General features: G+C 31.3%; 1 protein-coding gene across 4 annotated transcripts; it reads right to left on the bottom strand.

The window, feature by feature from the left end:
* Positions 1–50: 50 nt before the first annotated feature.
* On the bottom strand, positions 51–20554 carry LOC107368026 (solute carrier family 7 member 14). 4 transcript variants are annotated; one of them, XM_089267099.1, is made up of 7 exons: positions 19180–20554; positions 17280–18159; positions 16900–16936; positions 14214–15633; positions 9929–10198; positions 2874–3001; positions 51–2671 (listed from the first exon to the last, which is right to left on the bottom strand). In XM_089267099.1, exons 4-7 carry the CDS (start codon positions 15608–15610, stop codon positions 2391–2393), a joined length of 2076 nt encoding a protein of 691 aa, XP_089123225.1. In that variant the 5' UTR covers positions 15611–15633; positions 16900–16936; positions 17280–18159; positions 19180–20554; the 3' UTR covers positions 51–2390. The 4 variants fall into 4 exon arrangements, with proteins under 4 accessions (XP_089123225.1, XP_025017843.1, XP_015791291.1 ...); XM_025162075.2 differs by having other exon boundaries at positions 17763–18159; XM_015935805.3 differs by having other exon boundaries at positions 17763–18156.
* Between the last annotated feature and the right edge of the window lie 27 nt (positions 20555–20581).

Raw genomic sequence — 20581 nt, 5'->3', positions numbered from 1 at the left:
TATCAATTTTAAACACCAAAAAAACATTGAAATTAATGACTGGCAGTTGATCACAACTTAAAGTTTCACTTTAATAACACAATTAGGACAAAAAATTGTTTGATTAAAAAGAGGATCCAAATGAAAACAGAGAAAAATTGAAGACAATTTGCCATCTTCATTGGGATTAAATTGTGTTTTCTGGAAACAAACCTTAATTCGATAATCAAATGCTTGTTCATCATCAAGAAGGTTAATAATTTAAGTTTACAGATGAATTGATTACAATAAATTTTGTGTATAACATTTTTTGTCAATATAATAATATTTACATGTACAAGTAACACAACCCATAGTATAATATATTTTCATTTGCAGCAATCGAACACAATAACCAACAATAATCAACTTGATTTACCCAAATCGTTCCTCAGTAATTAACAGAAAATTGAAAAGGTTTAACAATCAAAATGTAAAGGATTAAACAGATTGGGGATAAAAAAACAAAAAACAAATGAACATTTACATTGGAAATAAAGTATTTGTTGAACAATGATAATCATTGGCACAAATCAATAAGGAATTACATTCATTAGGGAATTTGACTTAATAAGGGAAAAATTAAGTTCAATTGGTTCATTAAGGAACAGATTAGACATGGTAATTCGGTATTCAAGATTCACTAAGAAACGAGAAAAACCAAGTTTGCAGATTTACATCAAGTTGAAGTTGGTGTCTGATCGTGCAGAAAACCTGACAATGAAAATGTTGTCAATTTCTTAATTTATCTTCGTATTGTTGATGGAAAGACGAAGAAGGTGAAAGTAGCAAAGGATAGGAATAAAGGATGAGAATCAGGGTAAAGAACAAATAGAAAGAATAATATGTTTTGTTCGTTGATCTGTTTATGAAATTTCTTCTTCTTCTTCTTCTTCCTCTTCTGCTTCTTTGACCACCATCATCATGTACGGATTCACAAAATATCGGGAATATTCAAGCAACCATGAGAAGAAAGATGAATAAGAATCAAAAATAGGAATGTAAATGATGGTAAAGGAATGAAGATGAACTTTTGAAAGAAAAAAAATGATACAATCGGTTACATGGGAAAGGATGATGAAAAGTGAAGATAAATATCAATGGCGAAAACATTATTTTTTTGTTTCATCAAACCACAAACTCATTAGTTGAATAATACATTTCTTTAGGTCTACTAATAATAATGATAATACGCATTTTTGTTTACTCATGATGATGATCTTTCAAATGATATGAACAATTGAGATTATGAGAATGATGATGATAATGTTAAAGACAAAATAGGGATCAAGAAATAAACAAGAGTTTACGGTTATTAGAGAAGATAAAATCGATTGCATTCAAATTAAGTCAGTGATCATGATCATCATGTTGATAATGTTGATGAGTAAATCTTTCATTTCATCATTAACCACGCAGCTATTAATCTATTTATATATTTAGGTTTATATATTTGATCCGTATCATCATTCAGTGTCATTTCGTCATTTATCATCACCATCATCACTATCAACATTTGTTTCAAAAAGATGCATTTAAAAATATGATGAGAGGCAGGCAATCACGCACATTGTTTAAGTGTCATCGGTTTGTTTCACTTTTGTTGTTGATATTATTACACAAAGAGGAAGGAGGTGAGTGAAAAAAGATAATTTCAATCAAACAAACAATCAAATTAATGTATATTAAAAGAAAACAAACACAAATTTATCACACAGTTAAAATATGGCTTTGATCAGTTTGTCCCGATGGAGTTAAATAATTTGTTGATTCTTTCGACTTCATCATCACCATTATTGTCGTCGATGTTATTATGATTATTAATTGTTTATCATTAATATTATTATTTGCCGAGTTGGTCGCCTGATTCCTTGAGAAGAATGACATTTGCTTTATCCAGTTCATTGGTTTATTTTATATTTCAATTTGTATTATTTCTCCTTCTTTTCTTTACGACAATATATTTCACGTTTCTTCGATTTTTTTCCAATCCTTTGGTTCAGTCAAGGGAGTCATTTCACCACATTTCATATTATCGTTTTAGGTTCTTTATAGTTCTTTGAAATGATACTTTTCTTTGATTTGATATTTTCTGGGCTCACAATCGGCTTCTTGTTTGATTCACTTTTTTTTATTCACTTTGATTTCTTTTTGGTTAGGTTTCTTTTTCATTAGCAGTAGAATAGAGTATTTTTAACAAAGTTAATTGTGAAGACAATGATGGTTACGATGATTTTGAAAAATCGTATTACAAGGTTCGTATGAAGGTCTATAATGCCACAATCTTGTTTGAGCTTTCTTCGTAATTCAGATCTGCTTAATCTTGGTAATAAGTTCTTCATTGTGCTTATCTTTAGTACATTCAACATCAATTAGTCGAATGTTTGCCATTTTGACCTCGGTATTTCAGTTCCTCCATTCAATTTAGTTTTAACTCTATTGTTATTGTTATTACCAGAGTTACCAGATTTGCTTAAATTTTCAGGTTTATAGCTTTGCTTCAGCCTATCCTTTGGTATAGTTAACTCTATCTGTTGATCTGGATTAACATCATTAGGATTCAAACCACTCGTCGATCGTAAATTATCATCTTGAGCGTAAGGTTGTTCCAGTGAGCTGTTCTTGATACCATATCCAAAATACATAATGAAACCTGTTAAAGAACGGACAATATAATATGATAATTAGATTCCATAAACATTTCCAACAGAAACAGATTTGAAAATACTTTGGAAATACAATTCTCATTGAGTAACCAAAGAAATTGTTGATAGTTGGTAATCATTTTTGTGACACTGAATTTGAATGGAAACTCAGAAATCAACTAAAAAGAATTAAAAGATAATTATTCTTACCTAGAGTCATCCAAATTGCAAATCTAACTAATGTCAATATTGAAAGCCTAAAGATCAGGTAAATGTTAATTACGATGGCTAAAGCAGGCACAAAAGGGACTCCAGGAGCTTTGAATTTCAAATCGCATCTATAAACAAAAGATAATCAGACAATCATAGAATCAGAAAGAAAAAGTTAATATAAAATGAACAAATAATTAGTTAAATGAAAAAACACAATCATACACACTTGTCGGGTAAAAGATTGAATCAGCAGAAAACAATGAAAAATTTTAATATTGTAATACCTGAGCAAATGAATTTTCACAATTTGATTACAAAGAAATAACTAATTAACAGGCCAATTAGCAGTCTACTGTTCCAAGAGTAATTAATTTCACACAATAAACAATAATTAAATTATAATTAAAACAAGATGTAAAAATTTACCATAAACAATCAAATAAAGTGAGAAATAATCAAAGCTACAGAGAAGCGCCAAAATGTATACAAGCAAATGTAACGACATCTATTAATGATTAACTTGATTGATATTTAAGATTGAAATTTGAAATGAAATGTTAATTTTATGAGTTGATTAAAATAATCAAATGATGCTTGACATTAAACATTAATGATTACTGTAAAATCAGCATTAATCAATAAAAATAAAGCATCTTCAACTTCATTTCCCATGTTTTAACCATTAAGTGATAAAAGTGTAAATAAGAAGCTTCAAGGCATTTAGATGATGTTTTTTTCGTATTACACTATCCATTATTAAATTACTTTACAGTTATTAACCTGTTCGTATGAAAAAAATGTAGTTTTAAGGTTATCTTTGCTTTTATTTATTTACTTTTTTGCTTCATTATCAAGTTTCAAAGGGACTTTGATAACCCTCAAGGTATGAATAGCATGGTCTGAAAAACTGTTTCAACTCTGAATACATTTCCATGAGTCTGAAAGATTTAACATTTAAGGTGAAGATCAAACTAACCCTTGAATAGTTCACTAAATGAATATAAAAATGTAGCATGAATTTATTTAATCAACACTCTTTAAACTAATTAAGTCAACAAAGCTCATAACCCAAAAGACAGGAAAAATGATTGAGAAAAGAAGAAAAATTGAAATTGAAAATTTTCTGTAATAAAAGCATAAAAAGAAGTAGCATTTCATCTGATTGTTCAAGTAGTCAATCTGTTGAATATACATTTACTTTCAAGTAATGATATCATGAGAATCTCAATGGATTTTACCTTTTCCTTGTTTCTCACCTTTTCAAGATCATTTTCATTGTTTTCCTCAATCATTGAAACAAATGCATTCCCAATGTATTCATCTCATTGATTCATGTATTTCTCGTTGTTCCCTTTTTATCATGAAAATGGTGAAACATGTAACAGTTAGAGTAACAGTTAAGGCAACAGTTAAGGTGAAAAATGCAGCTAACAACAAAACAACTCAAGTCAAGTGGAGATAAAACCTTTTCTTTCCCTGAAAATCCCAATTTCTGAAGCTACTTTCAAAATCAACTTTTCAATAACCATTTACTTCATGATAATTTTGTCAAGTTTCATGTTTCATTTTTAAGCATCTTCTCACTATTCAACCTTTTTTATCATTACACTTGAAGATGATTAAAAGGGAATCAATTTCAGGATTAAATGGTTACATTATTGTAAATTACAAAAGGTAATGACGAGTCTGATGAGGAAGGCGGTAGGAGGAAATGTTATTTGGGAAAATGTTATTTGCAAATAACATATTTGCTCAATATCATTGTTTATTTCAATTCATTATGATCATCATTCATTTCAATCCTTTTTCCTTCCAGAATGATTCATCTTATTTACTTTCCTGTTTCACATTAAATGTACTTTTGTTTTCCAATTTTTATTATTTGCTCTTTTTTTTGGTGAATAAAAGCAAGTTTCACTATTATTTGAGGATAAAATTGCGATAAATTGGCAAATAAAAAGGGTAACTATCAATCTGATTTTATTCATTTTCAAATTCAATCTCAATGTGTTAAACTATTGTAACAACAATTTAGCGATTTACGATCGTTTATTTACTTCAAATCATCTTTTTAATCAACTTTCCCTTTATCACATTAATTCAATGAAAGTTCACCTTTCACTGTTTATTGTAATATTTACAGAATCAATTAATATTTTAATCAACATTTCATTGTGAATATTGACAATCAACTTCAATGGTTTAAATGGGTTTAATGTTGCCAAGAGTAACATTATTTCGGAATTGATATTGTGTTTGAAATCTAATTTTGAGTTGAAGTGATGATTATGAACAGATTATCATGTAATGTTGACTGAATTTCAAAATAAATTTAATAACATTTTACGAGAAGAAAAAGGTTTGACTGAAAATTTTTCTTCTTTTTTTTGATTAAACAATTTGACTCTTCATCTTAACTGAGTAAACAATTTTTATCATTACATTCATGAGATTGCATGGATGAATCTGTAAGGTAAAATCTGATAAACAAGGTAAATGAAACATGTAGATATTAGCGTGATGTTACCATAAGAATTTATAATTTGATTCTAAATAATGTTAACATAAAAATGATTACCTAAGAAAAAGGATTCTAAGGACGAACCAAGAAATGAAAATGAGATTGAAACTGAAGATTCATTTCAAGCAAACTGCTGGAGATTCACGATAAACCCATAAGTCCACTTTTGGCTATCAAATGAGAGACAAACAGTGAAAATAATGAAACATTATATTGAAAAAGATTTTCCATGAAAGAAAAATATTCTTTCTGGTGAACAACCGATGTTAACCGACTTACCAACTCATCACCAGACAAGCAAGGTGCCAGTTTGATGATGAATATCTTCATGTTATCAGATTGAATATCAATTCTTAGGGGTTTGAGTATAGGTCTTGTCTGGTGTTAACTTGATTAGAGTTTTAGGTAACAGTTTCGTTTTACGGACAAAGGCGTGAACATTAAAAATCATCCAATGGTAGACGTCTTTTAAGGTCGCTCTTTATGAAAAATTGAATTAAATGAAGCTAATTAAGGCCCCAGGCCGACCTAAGCCCACCCTAACCTTACCAAACCTAACCTAACCTAACCTAACCTAACCTAACCTAACCTAACCTAACCTGACCGACCAACCAACAGCCCCTTGATCTAACTTACCTAACCAAAAAATCATATGTTTTAATGTTCACGCCTTTGTCCGTAAAACGAAACTGTTACCGAGTTTTATTTTGTCGGTTTATGAGTAGCTAAACGTTTAGTGAAATGTTTATTGCATATTCTGATCCAGAATTCAACAACTAAACAACAGTAATAAGGCTTGAAGATTAAATGGAACATCTTTAAATGGACATTGGAATATTACTGAAGTTTATAATCTCTTGGTTTGCTTGCATGATAAAGATTCAGTCATAAATACAGGTTACAAAGATTGTAGAGTCACGCTTGTCTTAAACCAGAATCAGAGTCTGGGTGATAAGTAAATGATTTCATTGAATTGTCTCTTAGATTCAAATGTTTCGATGATCTTCAGTTAACTATTCATCTCACGATTCATTATTAGTATAGTTGAAGAAGGAATCTATCAACAGACGAAACTCTGAATTTTTAATTTCCACCGACTTGAAGCAAATTGGCAATATCAGCTAATCTAATACGAGACTTTTTCAAGCGGAAATATTGATCAACAGGATTAGATAAAAAATTGATTGAAAAACTCAATCAGTTTGTCTTAACAAGACTAAAGACGATCTAAAAAAAGCAGAACTTCAGTTGGAATAATGAATAAATGCTTCAAATGATTTAGGTTTGATCGAGATAAGATGATGGATTTGAATTGGATGAAGGAAAGAATGATTTGTTAATTATAAATCAAAGTGAAGGTTGATACTGAAATTGACTGGAATAAGAAATGGTCTTTAAAGAGTTGAATCTGAAGGTTGAGAGGAGATGAAGATTCAATCAGAAGGAAGGAAAGACTGGGAATGAATTTTTTTGTTCAACCAGAATCCAGAATAGCAAGTTGAAAAGTAAATTGCCAGTGAAAGCTAAATAAAGGTTAAGGAAGATGAAGATGGCTCAATCCTGGTTCATTTCATCTATTTTTCAACTCTATCTGTTATAATTATTTTTTATTAGTGGGTTGTGATGGTTACTGTAAGAGCTGTTGGTTGCATGTGAGTGTCAGTGATTCATCTGATTTCACTGAGACTCATGGTGAGAGACAAGTAAAACAATTAACTTTTCAATCATTTCATTCCTTCCACTTTTACCATCAACTTTTCCCTTTTTAAATTGTTAATCACTTAACCAACTCAATCAAAATTAATACACCACTTTACTGTCTTAAAGCCTCGTTTAATATTCAACAAGTTAAGATCAATTTGCAAGTTAACCAGAAAAGTGGCTTGAATCTGGTCAATGTGGGTAATCTGGTTACACATTATCATATTAACCAATCACTCCAGACTAATCATCAAATCAAATCACTAAATTGACAGAAAATAATCAAGATAATTGAAATTTCAATCGAAACACTGATTAATTGAATTGATGGTTAGGACAAAATTTCAAACAATCGCAAACCAAATAATAAATGTAAATCAAATTGTTGGATCCATTAATTTGCTATAGATTTTTGTAAACATTATTATTGTTCATCATCGTTAGCCACTGGATTCAATTTAAATTGAAAATAATGAACATTGTTATTGTAAAAGGTGAAACAAAAGACTGGTTTTATGGTGAAAAACCAGTTTAATAACAAAAAGAGATAATTCAAGGATTTGATTAATGATGGCCTAATGAATTGAGTGACCAGAAAAGCCATGACAAGGAAAACTCAAGAGTAAGATTAGCGAAGGAAAAAATAGGATGAAAAGGGTAAAAGGGATAAAATGATAATCACCAGATTAAAGTTAACAATGTTAGATGTATTAAGTGTAAGATTGTCTACCTGTTCAAATCAATCAATGATATACTTTATGGTACAATGTTTAAAGCTTTTCCAGTCTTTTACCTTTAGCTTGTAATATTAATAATTGAAAGCTTAAAAATAGCACCAAATGGAGCAGAAATGTTAAGGTAAAAGCAATTGTAATTATTTTGAAAGGTAAACGTTGCTTTTTTGTATGATAATTGTGATATTATTTATGATCTTTAATAAACTATGAGTTGATTTAGTTAAAGTGAGAATTGTTTCAACGATTTAGAGTTTAATTATCTAATTGTAAACCTTGATTTCAGACTCTTTTTACTCTTGCACATTAAATTCAGAGACATTTTGGTTTCTTTTTTGCTTTTTTTCCTGTTCCATGATTTTCAAAAGCTTGGTAAAAGGCAACTCACATGAAGAAAAAGGTTAAGCTTTTCAACTTTACCTGTTTTCATTATTCTGGGCCTTATTCAGTTTCCTCCATTTTTCATCTCTTCATGTTGATTTTGTTATTTTCATAGACAATTTTCAACAGATTATTCAAAGTAAAGTGCAAGTAAACATGTAAAAAATGGCTGACTTGAGACTCGAATGGAAAAGATGAAGATGTAAATTGGAAGAGAAAAATTACTTAAAAATGTCTCATTAACGGTTAATTAGGTAATCAATTTGAAGAGGAAAGGTTGATGAAATTGGAATCATTTTAAAGAAACAATTCAACCTGGAATAGGAAAGGTAATTAAGAAGCCAGTCTGAAGAGTAATCAATCCTCATATTGAACAAGTTGAATCATCATTTTCACTTGTAATTTCAGGATAACATAACAGTCAATTTTGTAACTCAACTCATCTTGTCTTGATGTTTATCAGTTTAAAGATGATAGATGAGTTTCAAGAGTTTCAACATGAAAAGATGATGGTCATGGATTGAAAGGTCAAAGTTAAAGATAACAAAACTGGTTACCAGGTTCAAGTGAAAGTTGCCTTTGAAAGTGTTTTGATTTCGATTTTGATGATCATGTCAAAAGCATTCATTAAACTAACAATTAATGAACAATTTGAATAATTATTGTGAGCACAAAAAGGCGTTCATCAAATCAGCTTGAAATTATTGGTTACACCATTTGACATTCAATTTACAGTTTTTAATGAATGGTTAACCCAAAGAATGTATTCAATTAAGAGAAATTGTAATTTTCCAGAATTTTACTTGAATTAATTCATTTTGGAATTTCATGAAACATTATTGATTTGAAATTTATCTGATATTTTTAACCAGAAAATATGACATTTCTTGTGCTGTTTGGGAATTCAAATTGAATAACACATCTGTATGAATAAATGGATCATTGCATGTTAAAAGAGAAAAGAAGATTCAGAATTTTCAATGTTTCCATCGACTGAAAGTTCTGCTTTTGATGGTCAAGATGACATGAGATTAAATTCACTGAAACAAAATAGCTAAACGTATTAGAGCAATTTGTTGCTAAACTAATAACAATTGTTGGATATTTTTGTGAATTTGAAATGAGAGAAACTCATTTGAATTTGAAAACTGAGAAGGAATTTAAATATTTAATTTATTCAGTTAAACATTTCCAGTGATTGCTGGGAATGATAATAATCAATATTTCTTGGCTAAATGTTGAAGTTGCCTGAAAAGGCTAATTGATTTACAGTAAATTAAACTGTTATAACACTGAAATTCCAATAGCTATTTTCAAATGATTAATGATGAAGGTAAACTATTGACTTCAATTAGGATAATTGGTTTGAATGGAAATATTCATTAAAATTAATTGATCATTTTCATAGGCATATTAACCATTGAATAAGTCAATTCACTTTGAAAGGATAGTTGCTTTCAACACTTTTGTATCAAATTGTTAAAATATGTTCAATTATCTGATTGATAAATTGTTGTTAGATTGTTGTCATTAAATCTTGTAAAAAGGTGAATCGATTTTTCAATTTACCATTGAAAGATGGAAATAATTTAGTCGATTGAAATGGAAATGTTTTTCCAACAGTTGACATGCAATTGTTGGATACTTAATGTGTGTATGTTGTGTTAAATTGTTGCAACAAAAAAAAAGGATAATTTAGTAACAATTGAACCAACCTGATCTGAGGTTGTCTGGCAATGGCAAAAATACAGGCAACAATTGCCACAAGACTGGATATAAAGAGGCCAAGAGCAATGTGATTACCAGAATCTAGTGAATCACTGAACCAAGCCAGAATAATATCAAATACAATCGTTACTATGTACAACAAACCGACCAATTTGATAACCAAAAGTCCAGTTTCATCGGTTGCAGGTCCATTAACCTTCCAACCATACGGAAAAAGGTAGACACAAATTTTCTCGTAATACTCCAATATACTTGACCTGAGAAGGAAAAGACAAAAAACTGGTTAATTTTGGGTAAATTGAGATTTACATTGAAAAACAATCTTTTTTGTTAGGCTTTATCTTTTGAAGAGCAAAGCTTTGGTTTCTGGTTATTGGGTGTGAAATGGGTTAAATGGTGAAAGGTTGACAAATCAAGATAATTGTGATTGAAATAAATTTTAATTCATTTTTTAACCAACATTAATGATGAAACAATGGCTAGACTGATTTGAATGGATGAAAGTTAAATATGAAAGATTGGGTTACGTTGTTGATGAAAGCATAAATTCATTCGGATAACCATGAAATTGATTAAATGTTAGCAGAGTGGGAAGATTGGTGGACATTAGAGGGAAAGAAGGAGAAGAAGATAATGGATGATAACAAAAGTGATACAAAATGAGAGACAATTCATAGAGTTGCCACTTTTTTTCCACTTTTCATCTATTTTTAGTTCTGTTTCATTTACCTCCTCCATTGTTCACATTTTCATGTGTATCTATCGTGAAGATGAAGAGCTGAAAAGAGTTTATGATGATGATGATGGGAAGAAGAGTGAAAAGTAAATCAAATTGAAACAAACTGGCGAAAGGCAAAGAATCGATTCTCAACATTGACACAACAATATTCAAAAGGTAAAAGGGATTTCATTGCTTCCAGCTTCACAGGGTTTTACAATAATAAATGTTCAACTCAATTTATCAATATCTGAGCTTTCCATGATGCTTTTAAAAAAGCGATGGAATAAAGGGAAAAAATTTCAACAAAAAATTGATTGATTGTTTCAACTGTAAACCTGATTTAATCACAGTTACCAGTTTAACATTCAACTCAGGGTTAGTTGCGCTTTGCAATCTTAATTGTACTGAATAAGTTTACAATCAGTCAATTTTTGCTATTAACCATTGAAAGTGTATTAACATAAAGATAACTTGACCCAGCAATGATAAATATTATCACAAGAGTTGAATATTGAATTTTATCAAAAGCTTATCTTGCGCACAAGTCATAAGTTATAAGGTGAAAGGTAAGGTTTCAGGGAATAAAGAAATGGAGAAATGGCGAAAAATGAAAATGTTTCAATTTTATATTAGCTGAATTTATAGACAGAAGCTGATGATTATCTTGATAATTTTGAATGCAACGAAAAAAATTGGGTTAAAGATTGACTTTTGTCAGATGGGAAATACAATTTTAACCTGTCTTCATATGTTCATTTTACCAGGAAATAAAAGAGATAACCGATAAGTCTGAATTGTTGATCCACTTTCAGAGTTTATCTAATGCTATCTATTTTATGTATTTTATCTTCTGTCAAAATGTCAAATGTATGGACAAGAAAAGGATGAGGAAGGAAAGGCAAAATGCGATTCCCCAAAATCAAACAACAGCATCAGTAAACATATGTTTCAACTCTAATTATTTATAAGGTAAACAAGGCAATTGTGATACAATTATATGAATTCAACTCATCTCATGAAACTTTTATTCACCCATTTTACATGCATTCATTATTCCTGAGTTAATGGTTTAATCCGTGTCTTTTCGTTTAAATTCAAATTGTCACATTCATCATTCATTTAGAGATTAAATGATTTTCAGTTTCGTTTCAACTTTAGATATAACTTCTGTTGCTTCATGAGAAACTTTAATGTCACCTAACCCATAATGATGTTTTGATACTCCATTCACATTTGGCTCATCTTCCTCATGAAATCGTTGGCGTATTGGTCGTTGTGGAGGTCGTTATCAGTAGGTTTACTCAAATTAATTTCCAAATGTCCAATACCTTCTACCCTTGGATACCATGTTGTGTGCAGAGACAATTGAATAGATTAGATAGAGTGGAATAAAGATCATTATTGTTCGTCCCATCAGTTTTCTGAGATTGATTTCTTTTATCATTTATCATGAGTTCAGTTTGAGTTCCATTATTTTTCTTTAATGACTGTCTAACTCGATCAAATCTGCTATAAGAAGTGAAGATCTAATAGGGCGATCCTCAGAGTCAGATGAATCACTCATCAATCCTTGCCGTCTGTCTTTGCCTTCAAAACTTAGCTTACGATTTAATGGTTCTCTAGGTCTCTTTGGTGAAGGTGAAGCTTGTTTATCAGATGGTCTGGTTGCAATGTGAATTCATTCAAAATTGAAACAGGGAACGGACTGAGCTCTCTTTCCTTACCAGAGCCAGATAGAGTTGATGTTTTGGGCATAACAAAAGGCCTGTTAACAGTTTCAACAGGATCATTTAGATTTTCAATGTACCGTTTAGTTCCTTTATTGACTACATATCGAGTCTTCTCTCGTGCCTCAGCTTCTTCAATCAACTTGTCAAGATCAATATCCTCGCTGCCTTTACCAAGAGGAGAAGTATCTTTATCGTTTTGGTTTGTCGTACAAATCACTTCCTTTAATAGAATCAATTAGTTGATTGACTTTGTCAACTACTTTACCAAAACACATCTTGAACAAGACGATTACGGTTGACAGCAGCATTACATTTGGGACAGTTACAGATGTCTTCTGCCGGGTCCAGTTGACAATACAATAATAACAGAATCGATTTCCACCCGAATTTCTCATCGGCTTAGTCATGAGATTGTGCCAAATAGCACAAGAGACACTTTTCTGGATCCTTTTGAGGATTATAAGCGCAGTTTCATCAGCATATTTAACCATGATTAAATTAAATAACTTCAAAACTGAGCTTAAAATTTAATGGTTCTCTGGGTCTCTTTGGTGAGGGTGAACCTAGTTTTGTTTTTAACCAGATTTGGGTTCACTTTGAATTGGTTAAAAGTTGAGATTGTGTTAATCAAATTACCTGGTTGGTTGATACAATTATTATTAATGTCATTATTTAATGAATAAGCTTAATATGATTATTAAATTAATCTTGAATTTTATCTTACATTATTTACAATTCACTTTTTTTCTGGTTCTGCACTAGTTATTCATTTCTCAGGTTCATTCAGAAGGATATGTTTGTTAGTAAATTATTTCTTGTATTTGACTAGTTATTACTTTTATCATTATTGTTATTGCTATCAATTCATATGTTATTGTGATCAAAGAATCGTAAAATTCAATTATAATATTTGGATAATAAAAGCTGTAAGACTAACAGAGGTTAACAAAAGGTTGATTAACCGTTATAACCTACAAGCATCCAAATAACAGACAATTTAATCATCGTCTTTAATTTCATCGTAATAATCCCAACAATAGTCAAGATTATGAACATGCTTATGATTATAATCTCATGACTACAGGCTAAATGGAAACATCTTTTTTCCCAAGAAAATAGCTCAACATGAATTGGATTGAACATATTTACTTGAACATGAAGAGGTATTATACATGTAACTCCAATGATATTGCATTTTAATGGCGATCAAATTAAGCAAGGATATTAAATTTGATCATTAAAGCTGACCAATTTAATAACTTAAGTATATTTGATTTTATGTTTTCGCAATTAGCACTAATTGCGAACGAGAAATGGTTTCTTATAATGTCAATAGCTACTTAATTATCTCATCTCAATTTAATTGTTTTGAAGATCATTTCCAATCATTTTACATTATTTGAAAAACATATGATTATGCGTTTTATGGATTCTTATAATTATCATGTCTAAATTTAAGATTAATTATTGTTGATTTGTGATGAGAAGGAAATGTTGCTTCAATGATTTGATTATTTGTCAAATAATCATGACTGAGTCAATAAATAAAACAATAAAGCCTCGAAGGGAATGATAGGGAAAAACAAGAATAAGAATTGATAAGAAATGAGATATTTTCATGTAATAGGATACAAGTTAGTAGATGAAAAAATTATGAAAGTTGTGAGTAAAGGAAGAATTGAAGACTTTATCTAATTCTTGTTCGCTCTCTCCCAATAGGATTTTATTTTTATATCAAAAAAAGATGATGTTGATGATGACGAGGATAAAGTAAATGGAAAAAGGTTAAAAAGGGAAAATAATGGTTTCCTATCTTCTTACCTTTTACCACTACTTCCACCATGTTGATAAGGAACTGATCCATAATGATAACCCGCTGTTCCTGGAACCAAAAATTCATCATCTTTACTTTCTTGTCGGAAGCAATTTGGATCTGTATCATCGGATTCACTTGAATCATAACGATTGGTTCGCTTTGTGTGAACTCGCTGCTCTTCTCGGGTTACAAAGGGTGTAAATGTTGGTGTGGTAGACATTATTGGGCCCATTGTTGGTGGACCTGGAGGAAAGGAGGCTTCACGAGATGGAGTATGACATGCTGATCTGATGGATTCGGGTAACAGGTCAACAAGGTTAGCTCGATTAGGTTGGTAACGAAGAAGCAAAACACAAGTGGAGACAAGAGTGTAAGCCATGAGAGTACCAATGGACATCATTTCAACGAGAACTTCAAGGGAAATTAGAAGCGATGCAAATGCTGTACAGATGCCGAAAAAAACAGTGGCAATCATTGGGGTTCCAGTGGGCTGCCAAACAGAGGAAAACCTACGAAATATTAGGCCATCTTTGGCCATAGCATAGACTACTCTAGGCATTGGAAACATGGAGCCCAACATGGAGACAGTGAGTCCTGCTAGAGCACCAATTGCCACCAAATCTTTCCAATGGTAAGCTCCAACCGAGTTAAACATTTCAACTAGCGCTGAGTCAACATTAATCTGTTCCCAAGGAACCATAAGGGTTAACACAAGGCTGGAGGTGGTATAGGCTGTAAGGGCAATCAGAAGACTTGATATTATGGCGGTGGGAATGGACCATTTAGGATTTTCTGCTTCTTCTCCGGTGGTGGCTATTATATCGAAGCCAATGAAAGCATAGAAACAGGTTGCTGCTCCTGACAAAACACCGGACCAACCATTGGGTAGGAAACCTCCGTGTTGCGACCAATTGCTAAATGATATATAGTACAATGAGACAACCATTATGATGGCCCATGAAGTGAAATTAATGACATTGAGAACGTTGTTGAAGAGAAGTGACTTTTTAACACCGGCAACCAGTATACCAGTCATACATAGGGTTATCAGGGCGGATAACAGGTCAGGTGAATGACCACCGATACGGCCAAATAGTGAGGCTGTTGCAGTGGAGACCGATTTATCGGCTAAGGCATTGAGGCAAGCTGAGATGGCACAAGCACCGGCAGCTGTACCAATTAAATATTCAAGTATCATGTTCCAACCGATGATGAATGCAATGAATTCACCCACCGTAACATATGAATACATGTATGCTGATCCAGTGGTATGAGGCACTCGGACACCAAATTCAGCATAACAAACACCCGATAAAAGGGAAGCTATTGCTGCTATTAAGAATGATATCGCCACTCCAGGTCCTGCATATTTATGAGCCACCATACCGGTTACCAGATACATTCCAGTTCCAACACAGCTTCCAACTAAAGGAATCAACAAAACAGTAAATGATTAGTTTGCTAAATATCTATTCAACAATTGGATTAATGAGCAAAAAAAGGGAATACCATTTGAACAGTAACATTCAATGAAAAGCAGAGGATTAATGAAACAATTAATAACAATGGATAAGAAATTGAGATTGAACAAGCAATTTAATATCATATTAATATTAGGCCTGATTGCTCTCATGAATGTGTACACAATAAATGCCATTTCCCTTTATGTGTACACTTCATGGTTATCCTTAATTTTCACCATTGAGAAATGCCATTAATAACTTTTGAGCTGATCAATGAAATGATTGTAATGCTAAATAATTTAAGAGAAGCTGGTTAATATTTTCTGTTGCAAATGAATACTCCATTAAATTTTGATTTTATTTAGCTTTGCTCATGATTTACAATAGACAAAAAAAGGTGAATATTTTTTTCCACTTTTATCCTATTAAATCATGGTACATGTAACATTGAATTTTTGTTGCCTCAATCATTTGACAAAATTGATCTAAATCAGATTTCATCTTGAAAAAAAGTAACTCTAAAAAAAATAACAACCAGGCTAACATGAGAATAAAATTTGGTATGAGAAATCACATTACATTTACGATATTAGACAATGGAATCAACATCAACATGTAATGTTGAAAAACAAATTGTGATTGAAGAAGAGGAAAAAAAAGAATCAATTGTTCAGATTAAAGAGGAATGGACAATCTCCAAAGGAAACAAATATTCAATGTTATCTACTTGAGAATGATGATGACCAGGATTGGGTTAGTTGCATTATTGAACTCACAAGGTTCAAATGTATTGCACATGGTAAAGGTAGAACAAAGGTTAACAGAACAAGGAATAAGAAAAGAAGGGAAAAGAATGATGATGATGATGATAAGTTGAGATAAAGATGAATATAACATCTTAAATCAAACCTCTTTGGTACAATTTCAAGGGAAACAAATTCATCTTGAGATTGTGTCCTACAGAAAACTAAAGGTAAGGCAAAAGTGAAGTGAAAAGGTAAAGACTGGATAAAGGGAAGACTTTTTGTTCATCCTCAGGGAAGGTAAAGATGAAGAAGAGATGAAAGATTGAATGATGGCGAATAAGGAAATGAAGTAAAACAAGATGAACAAGAACGTGGTAAATGTGATGAAAGTTTATCAATTTGAATGATTTCTCCATGAATAGCTGTAAATAGTGGAGGGACTTGGAGTGGGAATGATCATCATGCTGATATCCTAAACTTACCACCAAGTGAAGTAAGATCCAAAGTGGTTAAACATTTCTGTGAAGCAAAGACAAGAAATAAAAAGGTAAATATTAATGAAATGTTGTAAACATTGATCAATTTTGGAAGTTTAAAAGTGGCAGCAAAAAACACTTCACTCAGCTCAGTTTAAATGTTTTAATATTGGCGAATGGACTGTAAAGGGAATGAAAAAAAAACGAAGGCAACAAATGGAGTAAAAACATTGAAAATGCCTGGAAGCTTCATCGGTCTTTATGTGTTCACCTATTTTTTTTGCTTACCTTTTACCTTTTTTTCACATTTCATCAATTTTCAACCAATTTCTCACTCAATACAAAACTACATTTTTTGTCAGTCATTTTGATGTTTCTTTTTTCACCTTTTGTTCAACTTGTAACTATTGCTTGAAGACAACAATTGATAGTGAATTTTTTTATTGATAATGTTCATAACCTTTCCACTTTCCTTTATTACGATTGGTATCAATTGTTTCTGTGTCTTGTGTACCTTTCAACCTTTTTCCTCCTCCTCGTCAGTTCAATAATCTGTGTTCACTCAGAAAATAGCAAAATTTCACATTTCCATTGCAATGTAACAAAAAACAATCAGTAAATACACTTTACTTGTCCACAATTTACCATTGTTTTGTTTGTGTCTCTCCATGTTTCACTATTCATTTAACACTCAACTTTTCCTGCTTTTTTTTCTTACTCCCACTGAACTATTATTTTGTCCAAGATTGAAGAAAAGGAATGAAACTTATGAATATGTGAAGCAACACAGTTTCATTGTACAATTTATGGATCAACTTGAGTCTGAGTTTCCATCGATTTTTGCTTTCAGTCTCTCCTTTCATATTTACCTTTAACTTTCGAGTTTCGATTTCTATCTCCGGTTCTGGGCTTTTTGTCCGAATCAGTTTACCTATCAGTATTATACACTGTCTTTTCAGATTCCTCACTGAATAATTTGAATCGTAGGATGATTTATCGGCTTCCATTATTACCAGATATTTTGTTATGCTTTTAGGTTCTTTTTGTGTTCCTCTTTGCTTGATATTTTTTCCCTTGTTTTTCCTATTCCTTGCTGGTTGGTTGGCTGTTGCTACTGTTTTTCAGTCAAACTTTGCAAACTTGTTTTGCTATTGTTAGTTTTTTTTGTGATGATAATTATTATTATTAGACTTATAATAACTGTAATAATAATAATAATTATAATGATGATAATAACAGTAATAATGTCAGTCTTTGGTGATGCTGCTTTGAGGAAAACAAGAAAAAAAAGGGAAAAGAAGAAAAAAATTACTGTTAGATTGAGTATAACAAGAAAAATTGCTCAAAGAATAGGCTGGGAAGGAGAAGATGATTATGATGACGATTATTATTATTATTATGGAAATAAAAAAAAAGAAAAGGTGAGAAAAAACTCTTGAGAAAACTGAGTAAACCTGTAGACTATTGAATCTACTTGATGATAAGAGGTTAGATGAAGAGTTTGTATTAATATAAAGTGAAGATACTCATTTGTTTAGTGAAATATGAGTCTGAGGTGGTCAGCATTTCCAGTGGATTTTATGGTCAATAAGGTGGAAATAATAGAGGAATGGTGAAGGAAAAGTTAAGCTAATGAAATCGATTGGATAGGTAAAGTGGAATTGAATGGAGAAAATGTTTCTTGGAATGATGATTATGATGCTGATGAATGTCTCTTGTTAATTAGCTGTAGGGAATAAGTTTGAGGGTTTTGGCAATTAAAAGCAATGGAAAAGGTTGAGTTAAAGATGTTGATAAAAACTCTTGAAAAACATGAGGATATTGAACATCTTATTGCATCGATAGGGAAAAAATTGAATGGATTGAAGAGGAAAGGAAAAATTCTTTCAACTGCATCTCAACACTTGACTTGGAATTGAAATTCTTGCGAGCTTTTTTATTTCCCTTTTTATTGGTATCACCATCATCAGAATCATCACTTTTTTATCATTATGATCATCAGTCTGATTATCATGAAATAGACTTGAGTTGATGTAGAGTAATCGCTTTGTGTGACAAGGTAAAAAGTAAAAAAAGGATAAGGAAATGGAAGGCAGGAAAGAGTTTCAATATGTAATGTCAATTAATGTTATTATATTTTGGGATGTTGGTAATGATGATGGAAATGATGGTGAGGGTGAAGATGGTGATGATAATTGTTGAGATGGCATTACATGCTAGGGATTGCTGAGATGGAATGAACAGTGAAAAGGAAGCGGTGAGAGAATAGGAAATGAGAATAGATACCTGTTGTGATATTACAACAGTTGATGATCAAAGTGAATATGTTGTTTAGTTTATTGTGATGTTTATGGTGATGATAATGATGCTGGTGATGGTTAAAGTGGTGATGAGTTTGCGATTTAATTTGACTTCTTCTGGTGAAAATCAGCAAATTGGCGATCCAAAAATCATGTATGAATCTCCATGTCTTTTGGCTACTTTTATTTTCACATGTTTGCTTGGGTGATGATTTGGTTGCAAAAAATATGATTAAAACTTTTTTCAGAGAAAAGGTAAACCTTGAAGTGTTGAAATTGATTCAAATTGTCAACAATTTGTCATCTGTTGTCTTTGTTACACTATCAATATGTTACCTTATGTTGAATAGGTTTCGTTGCTTTCAGCTGTGTATTGGGTTGGATAAGATGAAATGAACACACAAACTTGATCTAATATGCTATGAGAATCCAGAAGAAGAAAAATTTTCACGAAAAAAGAATTGTTGATGATAAATTGTTGAGGAAATCACAATAAAAATGGATTAAAACACTGTTTTGTTTATTTCTTGGTGACTTTGCTCTTTGGACACGAATAAATTTGTTGTTACAAGTGAAGCTTTGGGTAAGAACAGAATTTGATGATTTATAAAAGCGAAAAGAATTACTCCATTTTTTTCTGGTTCCTGGTTTAGGTTTTACCATTCAAACGAACTATGGTTGGGTTCACCTTTGCATCATCCTTTAACATATTTAATTTGAAATTTGGTTACAAACACATTTATAGTTGATAATTGGTTGAAATATCAAAAGATAGAAGACATTGAAACACATTAAGAAGAAAGAATCGTTCCTGGTTTTCATGTATCACAAATATATTGAAGCAGCAGGTTAATAATATTAGCCTAAAATGAACACCTTGATAGAAAAAAATGAACAGATGAACATTGGCTGTTGAGTATTATAATGTTAGTACTATTTTTAGGTCGTCAAAGGCCAGTTATTTTTAAACTGATCAAGATGAGGTAAATCCCAAGAAAAGGTGTAATTAATGGTGAAATGGATTAAGTTTGCCTGTGAATACGGTTGAATGCAAACAATACGGCGATTAATCTTGATACAGAGTTGAAAATTAAACTGCTAATAGGATATAACAATATTTACATGGACTTTACCATGGAGTCCATGGTTTTGTAACATTTTTGGACTCCACTATGAGAAGAGTCCATCCAAGACACAAAAATTCAATAGACAAAAAATAGCAATACACCTTGACATGCTCATATCCATAAACAATCCTTACAATCTTGTTGAAATTGAACTTACCAGGAATGACTCAAAATACGGCTCCATCTTTTGACTCCAGATTTTAATTCTTACCATCGGTTACAAGATTGTAAAATTGAAATTAAAATGAAATCAGACGATAA

Source organism: Tetranychus urticae, chromosome 2 (assembly GCF_039701765.1).
Source record: "Tetranychus urticae isolate SD_2017Ah chromosome 2, NJAU_TeUrti_SD_1.0, whole genome shotgun sequence".
NCBI classification, from domain to species: domain Eukaryota; kingdom Metazoa; phylum Arthropoda; class Arachnida; order Trombidiformes; family Tetranychidae; genus Tetranychus; species Tetranychus urticae.
This window is presented reverse-complemented; position numbering and strand designations above follow the sequence as displayed.

What these genes read in the sequence shown, in the direction of transcription:
- LOC107368026 (XM_025162075.2), bottom strand. Translation starts at nt 17,900, where the DNA reads ATGGAAGCCGATAAATCATCCTACGATTCAAATTATTCAGTGAGGAAT. An exon ending in GCCAGACAACCTCAGATCAG is followed by an intron (nt 3,002 to 9,928) that starts GTTGGTTCAATT and finishes TTTTGTTTATAG; the next exon opens with ATGCGATTTGAAATTCAAAG. An exon ending in TGCAATTTGGATGACTCTAG is followed by an intron (nt 2,672 to 2,873) that starts GTAAGAATAATT and finishes GTTCTTTAACAG; the next exon opens with GTTTCATTATGTATTTTGGA.